This window comes from Diadema antillarum, unplaced genomic scaffold (genome assembly GCF_040938485.1).
Source record: "Diadema antillarum isolate AM-2024a unplaced genomic scaffold, OU_Dant_1.0 seq00000355_RagTag, whole genome shotgun sequence".
In the NCBI taxonomy this organism is placed as follows: domain Eukaryota; kingdom Metazoa; phylum Echinodermata; class Echinoidea; order Diadematoida; family Diadematidae; genus Diadema; species Diadema antillarum.
The window spans coordinates 232,587-248,872 of record NW_027271361.1 but is presented as its reverse complement, the minus strand read 5'-3'; the positions used below and the strand labels follow the sequence as shown (position 1 = coordinate 248,872).

General features: G+C 37.0%; 1 protein-coding gene across 1 annotated transcript in view; it reads right to left on the bottom strand.

Annotated features, from left to right (window-relative positions):
* LOC139731058 (histone-arginine methyltransferase CARMER-like) overlaps nt 1–9,271 on the bottom strand; it is a 43,763-nt gene extending 34,492 nt beyond the window's left edge. Inside the window, exon 1 of the mRNA XM_071641937.1 lies at nt 9,136–9,271. Within this exon, the coding sequence (XP_071498038.1) occupies nt 9,136–9,268 (133 nt within the window). The 5' untranslated portion in view covers nt 9,269–9,271. The remainder of the gene's footprint in view (nt 1–9,135) is intronic.
* Between the last annotated feature and the right edge of the window lie 7,015 nt (nt 9,272–16,286).

Below are 16,286 nucleotides of genomic sequence, written 5' to 3'. Positions count from 1 at the left end.
GCCGTGTGTGAGTGTCTCACTGCAAGTTCCCGTAATTGTCATGTTTGGGAAGTCACAATGCAAATGGAAAAATGTTACGAGTACGTTGGCAAGTGTTTGAACGTGTTTCTCGGGCTTGGCAGTAGACCCTACTACTACTAGTATCAATCGCGAATTTAACAACACGCGAAAATGCCACCGATACTGTGATTCGCGAAAATATCTGTACGCGAAAATATTGGCGTATACAGTATATTATATATCTATTGTTGTGTGAAAATTATTTGCTTCAGAACGGTCTCATATTCAAGTAATGTGCAGTTTAATGCCCCGTCACTGTACGGGCATGCTAACCTGGCAACATTAAACTGCACATTACTTGAATATGAGACCATTCGGAAGCAAATAATTTTCACACAACAATAGATATATATAATGTACTCTTAAATGAATCCCACAAGGATTGGAACAATCATCCCCCAGCATTCCCACTGATTTCCACTGATCAGTTACTAGCCATCCCCTTTAAACCTGGTCTACAAGAGTGTTCTTTAATACAGGAACCACTGTCAAGTGTAAGCCACTCTTGACAGACTCTCCTCCAAGTTGGCAATGTCAGAGTATCATATTTACATGCATTTTAGAAAGAAAGAACTACCAGCAGCCCTCCTTGGCAAAGCTTCTCATTTCCCTGAACCAAATGGGGAGTTTCCCCCTTCAATTTGAATGGGTATGGCGTAATTGGCCTCAAATTGGAATGTGATGAGCTCAACCTAACTTCTTCTCAATGTACTACCCAGTTTGTGCTTGAGGGTCTGCTACGATGCCCATTCCTTTTCCACTTCTTAAGTATTCTAAACAAGTGTAGGAAGCAATAAAACAAGAAACCTTCCTTCGCATGTCCCCTCTGTCTTTATCAAATCAAATTCCTTCAGCAGGTAGCGACTGATATACATTGTAAGCATCTCTCTGATGTCCATGGTTAAGTTTGATGATTGAAGTGACAAGATTCTTTGACATTATTTCTTACTAACTTTGAATGCAACACTATACAGTACTTGAATACTGCATTTCTGAAGTTACATTATTTGGGGGATACATTGACTCCACCCTCTATCGAGGTCTGAAGAATGAATCCATAAAAGACAGGTAGGTAATGTCTCCCACGCATCTTTGCGTCCTTGATGACACCTCACTCACTCTGGGAAATGTTACGCTGTGGCTGCAAACTGAACTGAATGAATTGAACCTTGTGATGTGTTAGCCCTGAGTAATTAACAAGCTGTTATTTTGGGAAAATGACAGGCCTAACTCTGTTCTGGACCACATCCAAATACTTTTTTTACAAACCAACGATAAAGGTTACAGTACTGCATGGCACCATTCAAACATCTTGGACATGTGGTAATTTTCAGCAGATAATATACATTCACTGTAGCAGAGAATATTTATACATGGATTGGAAATTGTTGTATTCCAGTGATGAGAAACTTGAAACTGTACACCAACATTTTCTAGAATATTTCCTCTCCCCACAAGACACTAACACACCATTTTGTAAAAAGAGACTGATGGTTAATTAGTCTGTCATCAAGGAAAGTGTCTTTTTTCCCCCTCATATTATTGACAGAGCTATGGGGGGGGGGGGGAAGGGAGACAGAGGCAGAAACATTTTGATGTAAAGACTGTGATAAAAGTGTTTATAAAATGGGTTCAAGAATGTAGCCAATAGGAAGCGCTGAAATGAGTCACGTGTGCTTTGGTTACTCAGTCCCATTGCACTGCGTGTTAAATCCTATTGCCGATCGTCTGTGCGCGCGGCGGCTCCTTTGAATTGCATGCATACGCGCTGTCAATCCTGTAAACAACTTCTAGTTCGGACTGCCGGCCAGCCGGCCTTTCTTCCCTTGTGCATAACATGTGTGGCGTATGTATCATACAACTGTACGTACAGTGTACAGTAGACCAAGCGTTGTGGGACCGGACGCGTACATGGAGTCACTTTGAAGGGCAAATCCAACGATTTAGCAGGTTAATTCTCACGCCGTTTTCAGAGTATGTTGTCTAGTTGGCCTACATTGTATATGAGGAGTCTATATCAAGTCTTTAAGGTAAAGGGTGCATATCCTATGTAAAATAAGTAAGTTTTCATGCGGGAACTTAAGTGTCCGGAAACCCAACCCCCCATCATACTTATATGTGCGGGATTTCCGAGTGCGACGTGCGTAAATGTTTGGGACGAACATCTTCGGACGTCTTGACCCACAAAGGTACGTGAAAAACGCTGAAAAATGCTGTTAGTTTTCGAATTTTCGACCCATTTTATAAAACAAATGATGCACAGGATCGGGTATTTACAATGTAGTGCAACATGCACTCGGCTTCGTCTCGTGCATGTTTCACAATTGTAAATACCCTCGAGTGCACTATACGCCTCCACTAACGCACTCTATCCTGTGCATCATTTGTATAACAGCACATTAGAAGTATTTACAAACAACGAAAGAGTGGAGACATTGGCAAAATTAGGTCAAAGTATGAAATGTGTTTGCATATTACGCAGTCACGGTTTTTATATTGAGGAATGTGTTTGCATAGGCAAGGTTATCAAGGAAAGAGCTAACATAATGTTTTGAGATACTGTGGTGGAGGATTCCCCCCATGCCCCCTCTTTTTTTTTTTTATAGCCTAACCAAAGCTGCAGTATTTACATGAGAGTGTACCAAACATTAGCCTGAAATGATGTCTGGAAAGCAACTGATTGACAATGACAGCATGTAACCCAACTCTGATTGTCAGGCATCTTGCAAAATGACAATAAAACAAGAAAAAAAAAAGAAAAAGAAAGAAATTGTCATGCCAAAATCCTACAAAGCACACATCCACTTGGCTGGTCATTATGTTGTAGTTTCTGGATTCAACATGATTGAATAACAAAGTATTCGCATTCACATTCCAAAGTTGTTGCTTCCACCAATTTTCATTCCTAATTCATGAAGTCATTCTACAAGAATACTCCAAAGAAAGAAAACAAAATGCACACCACAAACATCAAGAAATGTACACACATCTCACATAAAAATACCAGTGTAAATGCTCTGAAATATGACGCCAAACAAAGGCTGACTACACTCATAAAAGTGCTTAATTTGTTATCATATGTCCTGTTCATGTTTTGCTTTTGTGCTATCTCTTTCTCCTCTTACTTACTATCTAAACTCCAACATCTACATTCTACGTCTCGGTGTACATTAGATGTTAAAGGAAACCGACCCTAATGATGCAAGGGATGTATGCAACAACGCCTAAGGTGTCATGTTTTTTTTTGTACACACGGATATCTGCTTTATGTGTGTCCTCCCAAACATCCTAAACCACAATGTAATTTCTAAGAGATGACTTAATCATCAACAGCTTTGTTTCTGAAAATAAACTTTGAGATATTACATTGAATTTACAAGGGAAAACCACCTTTGAGTTCACACCCTCACATGGCAAACAAACAGTAGATTCTTCAAAGTAGACTTTCCTAGAGGTTTCAAAGTATGATACTATTTTTACAGTGTCAAAAAAAAAAAAAAAAAAACCACTACAGGGACAGTTCCTGTGTTAAACAAATTAATGACGAGCTAGGTTTCCCATGATGGAGACTTTACAATACGTGCATATTGAGTTGCACACCCCATAAAATAACCAAACAAACAAACAAATAATAAATATATTGATAAATGAATTAATCAGTCATTTAATAAACTAATTACATAATAAAAATTGGTCATTGTAGGGCAGTTTTAGACCCTCCCAATCCCTTGTTACTACACTATAATCTTTTCATGTTCATTACAAAAGCATACCTCTGTAACTAAAATCCACAAGAGTTTGAATTCTTACACATTTTTAGAGATAAACAACGCTGGTTACAAGCTTTCATCTGGTAAACAAGCATCAAACATAAAGCTCCTTGAAGGTTATCCAGCATGGCATCAAATTCTTCATGATAAAAAGCCATGGAAACATATTCTACAATCAGCAAATAATTTTTCAATATTTTTTAAATAAGTTTTCAATTATGTACAAGTTGTAGTAGTCAGGTAGTAAAACTACATTGTAGTCCATGATGCTTGCTGATGTTGCAGGTTGTGTATCGAGTGTGAGAGAGACAATCTGCCAGCGGAGAAGGCTATGTTTTCTTTGGCGTATGTTTGTTTGTTTGTTTGTCCGTGTGCAAAATAACTCAAAGAGTAGTGAACGGACTTCGATAAAACTTACAGGAAAGGTTGAGAATGACACATGGCACAGATGATTAAATTTTGGTAGTAATCCAGTAATTTTTGTGTATTTTAAAAAGGATTTTCCACATTTTGGCTGGTAGGGTCAATGAACTTGGGAGTTCAAGCTGCACATTTTTTAGGTTTGCATACGCACACTACAGTGGGTGCTCTAGTTTCTGCTCGGGTGAGGCGCGCCGCGCAGCTGGAGGTTGATGACATACCAAAAGGCTTCTATGTATACTGGGAAATCAGGCAACTTTCAGCATGCATGTATGGGTGGAACTCACTTACAATGCATCTCTATGGAAGAACAAGATCAGTGGTGGAAAAGAGCTGCTTGGCGGAGGTGTGCGCTCTCAGAGTACTTCTCTATGTAATTTCCCTTGTGTTGTCTTTATAGTGGAATGCCATAATAATGTTAATGAATGTACACAGTGTTTGGCTGTACTGTAAAAGTGCACTATCTTCTGGTCACTATACATAAAATCATTTTGAAGTGCACTTCTTACCTAAATCCCTTCAACCCATGGTCAACTAGAATAATGGCTCCTATAATTGTTTTGTTTTCTAAAAGAATGAGTAAAAGATAGATTGCGAATCCTTTTTTTAACAATTCTATTTTTTGGCTGACATAACTACCCATCTGCAAGATCTTCACGGCCCACTGGTTGAAGAGCACAGAATAAGAACATGAATGAGAAAAAATACATTTTTTTTCTTCTATGGCATTGTGTTGCAAAGACAAAAGGCCACAGACTATACGTGGTATGTAGGTCATGTGTAGTTATTGTGCATACAGTGTACATTGTACATTTTTGTATGTCATTGTGCTTGTGAAGGATTACTATGAATGTCAATATCCTGGTTCTTTTTCTTCTCCTTCCGTTAAAGTACATCCCTCTTACATTGTAGTAGAGTGTAGTTGTACTGGTTCTTTAAAGGAATGGTGAAGTTTCAGTTGAGATGGGGCTTTGGGTTTACAGTGTTTTTTTATGATGATTTTTTTTTTTTAAGATTTAATGAGAAACCTGTTATGAAATATGAAAGAACATGTAATTGTAAAAGGATTTCAAAGTTTATTTGATGAAAATTAGTCTTGAAATGGCAGAGATATCTTAAACAAAGTGATCCTAATACAAGGTGGGACCCACTTTTTATTAGGATTGCTTTGTTTTATTTTGTGTTTTGATATCTCAGCCATTTCAAAACCAATTTTTATCAAATGAAGTTTGAATTCCTCTTAGAATTGTGTGCTCTTAATCATTAAGTGGTTTCTAAGTATCTCGCTAAAAGTTAAAAGCTGAATCTTCACCTCAACCAAAACTACATTGTATAGCATCCCTTTCAGACCATGAAAACTTTTGAGCAGCAGAGATTATCAGATGCAGTTAAAATCATAGAACTTATTCCATTTTCTATGAATGTGACAATATTGAAGTTATATTGTCGAAAATGTGAAAAACAAAGTTTGTTCAACAAAAAAAAAAAAACACTTCTAGAGACAATGTTAAATCCTCGGATTTGGTTCATTCATCAATACATTGATCTAAAATTCTATTCAAAATGAGTGTTTTGCTACAAAATGTTGTTATCCTGAAAGATCTATCTGTAGTTGTAACTTGAAGTATCTGCATGTGCTACAATGTAGCAGGAAAGAAATAAAACACACTATACAAGTACAGGAAGCACAAACACAACTAGAAAAGCACTCGGAGAACGCACACCTCCGCCAAACCAGCAACTCACTTCCCTGCAAACATACACGCATGGCATTTCCCAATACAGAAGCTCTTTGTCTACGTCATCAGCAAAGCAGAGCACGCGCTTCAGTACGCGTATGTAAACCTCCAGTACGCGCAGCTTGAACTCCCAAGTTCGTTGAACTTACAGTTTGTACATGCCAAAACATCAAAAATCCTTGAACAATAACTGAAAATTCCAAGATCACTACCAAAATTGAATGAGGTGTTCCTTGTGTCAATATCGACTTTTTAAATATGAGTTTCATCTTAATCCGTACGCAACTTTTTGAGTTATTTTGCAAACAGAAAAACCAACGCAGATGAGCACTTAACCTCCTCCTTCCTTGGCAGAGGTACATAAAATCCAAGCATAAACTCAGCTTACAAATCTACATCGTTGATAAGAAGTGTGATTATGTGATCATGGCCTCCTTCATACAACTGTACTAGTGGTAATTCTTTTTTCATAGGGATGTCAGGTACAATAAATAGAAATATTCGATAACATATTTCAAGGACTGAGTTGCATTTGACTGAGGTCATTTACAATTTTACATTTATCACACAATTTGTCACAAGACATGTGACCTAGGCCTAGATACAATGTAGGCCTACATCGTAATTTGCATGTAATCATAACTTAGCATTTTATACTGGAGTAGAGCTACATAAGATCAGAACACACAGAGCTACAGGGATTGCAACTGATTACACTCAATAGAGCCTAGAGGGTCTATGCAGCTGTGTGTACAATCAACAAACGATGGACAATAAAATTGAAATCAAGACAATCACGTTACATTGAATTGAATTTTACATTCTAAATGGTATGTACTTATGCAATCCATCTCAACATTAATGGAGACAGCACTGAAGCTTTACCTTTCTTCTTTGTTCTGACTAATTGTTAGAGTGTAGAGATTCAGTAGCATGGATTTTCTAGTTAGAATAGAAATGTCTGTACTGTAGCATTTGCCATTTGCATGCAGGATAAGTTTTACAAATGGATGAAGAAGCGAATACTTTGTCGTGATCCTGTCCTGCTCTGACTTTACATAGACCTAGTCTAGTCTAGTGCTCTAGGCTTCTATACATTAGGCCAAGTAAAAAAAGAAACCAGTTTCTCGTCCTCGCGCGCATCGATTTTGGCCGCCGCATCGATTTTTTTACTATTTACTATTTTCAAAATGGCGCTGAAAATACCAAGAAATTCATAATTCTCGTCCCAGCCCGCTCCCCGCCCGCGTCGATTTTCAGTTGCCGCATCGACTTTTTTGATATTTACTATTTTTTCGGCCGCCGAAAAAAAAACCCAAACAGATCGACAATTCACCTACCAATTGTGACGTCTCATTTCTAATTTTTACGCCTTGCGTCCTCTACTTAGCTGTAGACTGTAGTACAGCTGTAGCTTCTGTGTGTAGTGCGTATGTAATAAAGCATGCATTTCACACTGCGAGCTCGGCCGATCGGCAAGAAGGAATGACCCACAAAGCAGTCGAACTGCACTGTAGTTGGATGGGCGGCGCGGCGGGCCGGCCTGTACTGGGCTGTGATGTACAGCGCACTCGGTACGTCGTGAACGCGATAGCGGCAACATTTTTGCGAACAATCGCTGATATTTCGCGCGTTGTTCGTATTTTTCCCCGTTTCTGATATTTTAAGCGGATGAATTGTACTGTACAAATGCTTGTGAGGATTGTACGGTATCGAGTTTGTATACATTTTCATGTCATTGTGACTATGTGCATGTGTGTGCAGTGTCGGAAGGTACGGTGCCAGCAGGGAGGTCCACACCTCCCTGGTGCCAGTGCAGTGGCCGTGCCGCACCGTATATCGGCAAAGTGTGCGTGTTTTGTTAGCTGTCCAGGGTCCCCATCCCCTGGTCTGTCACGGCGATACATTCTATTTTGAAGAGAAAATGAATGAGCTTTTCCAGCAAATGTAGAATTATTAAATGGGTGTATCTACAAAATAAATAACTTTTCCACGGATTCTGGTTTGTCTCGTATTTCAGCGGGATACTTTTCTTCACGATGTAAATTCACGGACACAGCCGTGAGTGGTATCATCTGAAGTGTGTACTGTTATACAATCATTCATCATCCAAATAATGAGTGATTATCAAATGTCTTTTTAGAACATGAAGAAACATCTTTAAACGTTTAATGCTAGAATGCCATATCAGTACAGTATAATTTTGACATCCATCTGCAATTGTACAAGCCAGTTTCCAGTTGAATGTGCTACAATTGTACTGTGAAGAACTGCAGATATATACATACCAGCTGTGTGGACACAAAAAGTCACAAACACCAATAAATAAAGCAGTGTTTTGAATATCATGGAATTTATTTTAGTCGTACATTTGTTGAAAGACGTGTTTTATACCTGTTTCAATTAATAGCACAATACATCAGAATTGCAAGTACACTGGTATCAGAAAAGCCATTACAACACTAAATACCAGTATTAAGATGGTCATTTTCCCTTGACATCTGTAGTGGAAGGAAAAAGCAAATGTATTTTAGCATGCATGAAGTTTCATTTCAAGTATGGCACATATATCTATTTGTTTGAAAATGCACAGAGTGCAGGCAAGACGTACACTTGGGACCTGGTCTCATAACACAGCTACCAGAGTGATATTTCATTTCATAAATTGAATATAGAAAATTGTAAAGCCCCCTCTTGTTACCTTTCTCAGAATTACCGGACGAGAAACACATATTACTTTCATTTTGACGATCCTTGAAAAAATAGTAAGATATCAAATAGTAAGGACCTCCCTCATCGCCTAGCTCAAAAAACCCGGACGAGAAACTACTTTCTTTTTTTACTTGGCCTTATACAGTGAAAAAGTACCCTTAAATTTTGTATTATAGAAGGGAGATCACAGATGAGAGTGTTGTGTCGGTTTCTACATTAGCAGCCATTTGTTGAAATCTGTCATTTCACAGCTCGATTACCTAGCTAGTGCGTGCACAGCATGAAGCGTACCATGGCTATCGGCCGGCCCGAGCCCGCGGGGCTGGGTCACGACACAATAAACCCAATCTTGCTTGAATAACGCAAGGCATGCACAAAATGTCAAAACAAGCGAATTTAAACAAAGGAATTCTGCTCGAAATACACGTTCTTACCGTTGTAGAGTGAAAATACCGGCTTCGCATCTTGCGTAGTTATCTGTAATTTAAGAATATTCTGCGTTTGCTGTGAAATGTCGCCTTGGTCCGACAATGAACTTAGACGGACATTTTCGATCACTACCGCCATGATGTCGGCTCTCCCTTTGATCATATAGGGCATGCATGCCAACCTACCTCGACGTATGACACACTGCACGACCACCCCACACATACATACATTTACACACAGATACTATACACACACACACACACACACACACACGTACGTATGTACGTGCATAACTATCACACTTGAACACATGCAGTGCAAACTGCAGTGCGCCACCTGCGTTGAGACAATGATCAATACCGTACTTACCATGATAGTATCCGTCGTGATGGCACCTAGCTGACAATAAAGAATATTAATATGCATACTGTGGATTTTTTTTTTTTTTTTTGGGGGGGGGGAGTTGTTGTCGACAGCAACTCTTCTTCTTCTTCTTCTTCTTCTTCTTCTTCTTCTTCTTCTTCTTCTTCTTCTTCTTCTTCTTCTTCTTCTTCTTCTTCTTCTAGGTTAGCGACCACAATCAACAAGATGATTATTCTGTCACTTTTGTAGAGAGGTTGGCAGTGCACTTTGCAGAAATTTTTGATAATTAGCTTTGATGATAATTGGTAATAAATCAATTGCAAATAAGGGACTCAATTTCAGTAAACTTGAAAAAAAAGTAATTAATAAGCAGAAATAAGCAGAAATAAGTAGAAATAAATGAATACATTAATAAATGGCCTGCAGATGATCAGCTACTCTCGTCTTGAGGCCCTTGACACAAAATGTGTCGATGGACTTGGCCTCAACGACTTCCTGAGAGAGTCCATTCCACTGCTTGATGGTGCGTGGCAGGAATGAATTCAGATGGGAATGAGTTCCATTCAACTTGTGATACAAAAAGTATAATTTCACATTTTACACACGTCATCTGACGACAAATGCAACACTAGGTATCCTTTTAGATTATTTTGGTTTTAACAGAGTATACTCTTTAAAAGGACAAGGACCCACGTTGTGCTAACAGCAAAAGAAAGTAATCTATATCTCTGGGGTATACTGGTTTAATACAAGCCGGAATAGAATATTAGATACTCGTTATAACGTTCCAGAAGAAACAAAAACAGACAAATAATCTGCGATCATTGTGCAATGATATTGATTCAAGTAAGCTTGCTATATGAACAGAGGCACATGATCTATAAGCGCAGAACAAATGGAAAAAGCATAATTAAAAAAAAAAACCCACATTATTCATGCAATCAAATAATAATTGACAAGAAGCATATACTCTTATGCAAGCCAGATCATAAATAAGAAGTTACATTGAATTCTTTCTGTTTTGTTTCTTAAAACAACAACTTTGAAATAATGCAGATGCACATCTGCAAACCAATTTTCAGTGGATAATGATTACACACTTTCATTCAGCTCATTAACAGATGCACACACATACACACTTGCCAGATACACTTTATCAACACATTTCTGTGTAAATGATTTTTTTTTTTTGGGGGGGGGGGTTTCCTTTTAATTTCGAGATAAAATGTCTAAAATGATGGATGGTTACAACAATGCAATATTTCAACTGATCTGACTGCAAACAAGCAATCAAATAGCATGTATGAATGGTCGTCATGTTCTTTATAAACCGATTAAAGGCCTATGCTGTGTTATAATTCTGCTGTACTTTATAATATGGTGTAATACATGATAAGTATCAAAACTGGGCCCCGTTTTATCAAAAGATGTAATCGATTATAAATTTCCTTACCACACAGGCCGCCATAGACTTACCATAGAAATCAACTATAATAATCAATTATAACTCTTCATAAACAGGGTCCAGCTATAGTAGGCCCTGCTCGCAATACAAAATGTGTATTATTCACAATACTTATGTATTAGCAAATGTCCATAGTAAATAATAATAATAATGATAATAATAATAATAATAATAATAATAATAATAATAATAATAATAATAATAATAATAATAATAGTGGCTACTTGTAAAGCGCACAGGTCTACTTTTCAGTGCTCACGGGGCTTCAAAAATGAAAAGATATCATATATTTACATACATACACATATTCAAACATTTCAACAAAGAATACAATGATATAAAGTCTAATCAGCCGCAAGATAACAAACGTTCATTATTACTGTTAACTTCTAACTACTTCAATGTTCCTGTCAGTATTCATGTTCAACCAACTATTATTATAGAGAAACGATATGCAGTAACTATATTGTATGAACATGATGAAGATAAATGATCATCAACGAACACATTTCACTTTGCTAGTGTGTATAGTATAAACTCGTTCCAACGTGTTTTTTTTACATTAATGCGAATTGGAAAGAATGATTTATACGACTAATCCATACAGTCACCTATATAAAGTTTCACAGTCTGAATCATTCTTACGATCACAGCTTTTTTTTTTCAACAAGAATTAGATCTTCATCTTTTAGCACAATCACAAACACGTTGGTGACATGAATCACAGTATAACGGGCATTATGATAAGTTCGTTTTTCCCCACTGAATCGTTAAGAATGAATTCAAAATGGTAGCTTTATCGTGTCCTATACTACAGTTTATGTGTTTTGCCCTGTATGCATAACAATTATATTGCGTTGGTTTACAAACAGATAATAATGATTGCTTCTGATGATGATCTCCTGAATTTCTGTACATCAAGAATTGCCTAATTTGCCTTTGAGCAAGAGATATACTGCAGTATAAACTGCAATAGATATACTGTAACTTGCTTTGTCACGACAAAGCAAGAAATATACCGTAACTTATGTTTACATAAATGTGTGCACAAAATAGTTTATTTTCATTTTGAATTGTGTTAGGCGAAAAAAGTTGAATATTTGAATTGATCATTTATTTGTTTTTTTTTAACTGTCAGATTCAATTTATACTGTGCTCAATTTGTTTGTTCAGTTGACTTTGTATTTCATTTATGAAAAACGAAATTCAGAAATAGAATCAGAATCAGAATCAGAATCAGAAAATAATGATTTTAAGTGTGTTTATAAACAAAATATATAAGTCACATTGAACATAACATATTCAATATCCAATAACACGAGGAGAGAGGGGAAAGAGAGAGGGAGAGACAGAGACAGAGACAGAGACAGAGAAAAAGAAAGAGAAAAAAAAATCGCCTTTAGTGAAATCAAACAAAGTGGTTCAATTCAATTCAAAATTTATTTCATTTTTCGACAGGACACAAATTAATAAGGTATGAAAATGGAGATGTCGATACATTAGAATCATTTGGCAATCATTTTGGTTTTAAAACAATATTTAATATGCCAGCCATAACAATGAAAATATAAGTTTAAAACATGCTCAGCGAGAAAAAAAATTGAGGGACCCACTAAAACTTGTATGCTTACATGCTGCGCGGGTCCCACAAACAAAATCCACATTAATGGACGAGGAATTATTTGCAGAATAGATGTACGTACATAATATACTATAGCACACAAGAGGAGACAAATTTAGGACAGGACGAGCACAATATAGTAAGATGTGACATAAACAGTGAGCAGGAAAACTCACAGACACGAGAAAGAGATTGAGTACATTTAAAACTAAAGCTATACGGATGAGGAAAGTATAATGAGAGGGATCAGACAGATATAATTGATTACGATATACATGAAGTGATATAAGTTCTTGAATGCATAACAGGCATGCTATTATATTTATATTTTAAAGGAATATATTATATATATATATTTAAAGGAATGGTACAATTTCGGTTCGGATGGGGTTTGAGGTTTTCAAAGTTTTTTGATGATGATTTTTTTTTTGAGGTAATGAGAAACCTCTTATGAAAATATATGAAAGAGAATATAATTCAAAGAAGAATTCAAAGTTTATTTGAGGAAAATTGGTTTTGAAATGCCTGAGATATCCAAACCAAAGCAATCCTCATAAAAGGTGGAACCCACCTTTTATTACGATCGTATTTTGTTTTACTTTGTTTTTGGACATCTAATCAGCCATTTCAAACCGATTGTCATTGAATAAACTTTAAGTTCCTCTTAGAATTGTAGACTTATTACCATTCCATAAAGTGATTTCTAAATATCTCGAAAAAGTTAAACGCTAAATTCTCACTTCAACCAATACTATTACCATCCCTTTAATGGCGATAGTTTCAACACAGTCAAACGTTGACGAAGAAAGTTTGGAAAGTTTCACAGCGCTATCACGAAACAGTAATACTGATTGCAAGCACACAGACAAATATTCTTCTTTCTTCGTATGGCACACTATACGACGAAACAAACAACTTACATTCAGTTGTGTGATCGTATTTTATCTTTCAGCCAACTTAAAACATGGAGTGGTAAATTGCAAGGTTATACAGTACCCCATGCAGGAAGTGCCATGACCCCCTTTTACCATTGATTCGGATGGTCACATGGTGATGATACAGCGGCGTATCCAGGAATTCCGTAAAGGGGGGAGGGCAAAGTTTTTTTTTTCTGGTGCCACAAATAAATAAATAAAAATCGATATAAACGTCGTGGCTGGTGTTCCTTTTTAAATTTCTTTTATCGAAAAAAAAGGGCGCCCTGTGTGCCCCCCCCCCCCCCCCGATCCGCCTCTGGTGATGGGGGTGTGGGGATCTGTTCCCATAAGAGTGTATCCCTCCAATCACAAAAAAGGGAAAAAAAAGTGAGACCTAGGTCCCGTTTCACAAAACTTGTTATCTGTGAAAACTGCCACATTTCTGTGACAAAGTTGCTCTTAGCCTATCAGATGTAAGGATTTCATTAGCTTATAAGAACTATGACAATTTGTCACTGATAACAAGTTTTATGAAACGGGGCCCTGGATCTCTTGTTTCTTACCACATAATACAGTGCTATTACTACTCTTACGTTGTAAAAATGAAGCCATTTCAGCTCCAACGGTAATTTTTCGATGGCATTCTTAGCGTCATTTTGTAACAGTCGGTATAATACATTTATTAACCATGAGCAATTTCCTTCCCCTTAACCCTTTCCGTGCCACAGACTATGCAGTGTGCACAAAGCTGTGAAGTTTTCTGTGTTAACAGATATGCTCAAAACACACATCACAAGGGTTAATCTCTTCCTTTCACTTTTCCTTCTGGCACCAATATTGAAGCATGCTCTGTCTCATGTAAATGCGTGGCAGTGTATAGTGTATGATAATAATAAAGTCTTATTAACTACCCGGGGGTAGCCTCTTCAGTGTTGCCACTGCTCTACCAGAGGGCCCTGCCATTATCATTACCCTAGCGTTGCCAGGTACTCATTTATACACCTGGGTCGAGAGGGACTTGGTGGGTAAACACATCTTGTCCAAGGACGTAAGCACTGGGCGGGATTCGAACTCGAGTCCTCCGATCGGGAGTCGGGAGTCTTATCCACTATAATGCCACAGCGCCGTATGTGTGTGAGTATGTTTGTTTATGATGATGATGATGATGATGATGATTATTATTATCATTATCATTATTATCATTGTCATTATTATTATCATACTCCATCATATTGATCTTTCCCCCTTTCGTATGACCTTAGAGGAAAGAGGAATACGACAAAGTTTGGATTTTTTCTACCTTACCCCTACTTAATTTAGATGGACTAAGAATTGACTCGTTACAGGATTAGCTATTGAATTCTGAGTAAGCCAAGGGTCGAGACAAACTTCCTTATCGTGGTAAGAATAGCACAGTTATTAGATTATAGTGAATCCCATATACCTGGTATAAACTGGTGTACTCTTTCTTTCTTTTCTATAATGGGAATTACGATTATTAATTGAACACTTATCCTATATATCTGACTTGTAGATTGTAGACATGATAAACTAGTTCAAGTTAGCTCAGATCTTACAAATTAAGCCACGGGAGATTATATTTCTGAACGATAAAAACATACAAAAATTATGTGTGTATGTGTGTGAGAAATATAATATTATTTACAGGAGTCATATACAAAGGGGAGGGTTCTCCCCAGATAAACATTAAAAGCATGATAACATACATAATGCCATAATGGTACTACGAGCATTGCCCATCGAAAGACATTATACAGTCATGACGACCGAAATCTCATATACGTTGTATTGTGCTGCATGCCTACATGGGATATCGTGTGCATATTTGTATATCCGTTTATATCCTGCTCTTCGTCATAAAATGTATTTCTTTTCCTCTCTGAGAAACACTATGATATCTATAGAATCTCATCCTTCTTTGATTTTATCAGAATCCACATAATAGGTGGACAGAAAGCCTCACTGCCAATGATATTCATATTCAAGAGGTTTGGTGTCTTTCCTCGGTCAACAAAATTGATGTAATTAATATCTTGGACATTCAGTTACTTTTAGCATGTTCCTTCGTTACACGTCTTATACTCACTAAAACTTTTTCTTTGAATTTGTGTATTTCTATACTACCCCTTTCGATATTCTTAACATGTCCCGGGACAGTCGTACGCATGGAGATTAGTTTTGAATCATTTACGTAAGTTCATATTTATGTATAATCCTCTGTGGATGAAGATGATCAGTGCAAATTAAGTGATGGATTACAGGGAGAATCCTTACAAGGCATCAAACATCTAAAACCTAGTGATTTAGCTTGCATGATTGTCTTCATCTTTCTCATCAACTGGGATTTTGTCATTGACGTCAGATACTTTTTTCTATAGGATACGTGAATACCACAAGCCAAAGCCTACATTTGCTCATCTCTTGAGTTCTTCGTGTTATATTTTCATTACACATTATTACGTACATCTCTTTTTTATATCTATCACTGTACGCTAACAGTAATGGATCATTACTTTATACTGCCAATACGATAAAAAAAAAACCCAATATATATATATATATATATATATATATATATATATATATATATATATATATAATCGTGAGTGTGAATTGTTTTCATGTGTTTTCTCATACATAAAAGAAGAACAACTGGCGGTGCAGTGCGTGATACATACATTAACTGCACCGCATTTTAGTAAGCTGCAAGTTGCATTCATGCTGAATTTTACTATCAAATTTGGCTGAACCTTGTTTTCTCTCTCACTC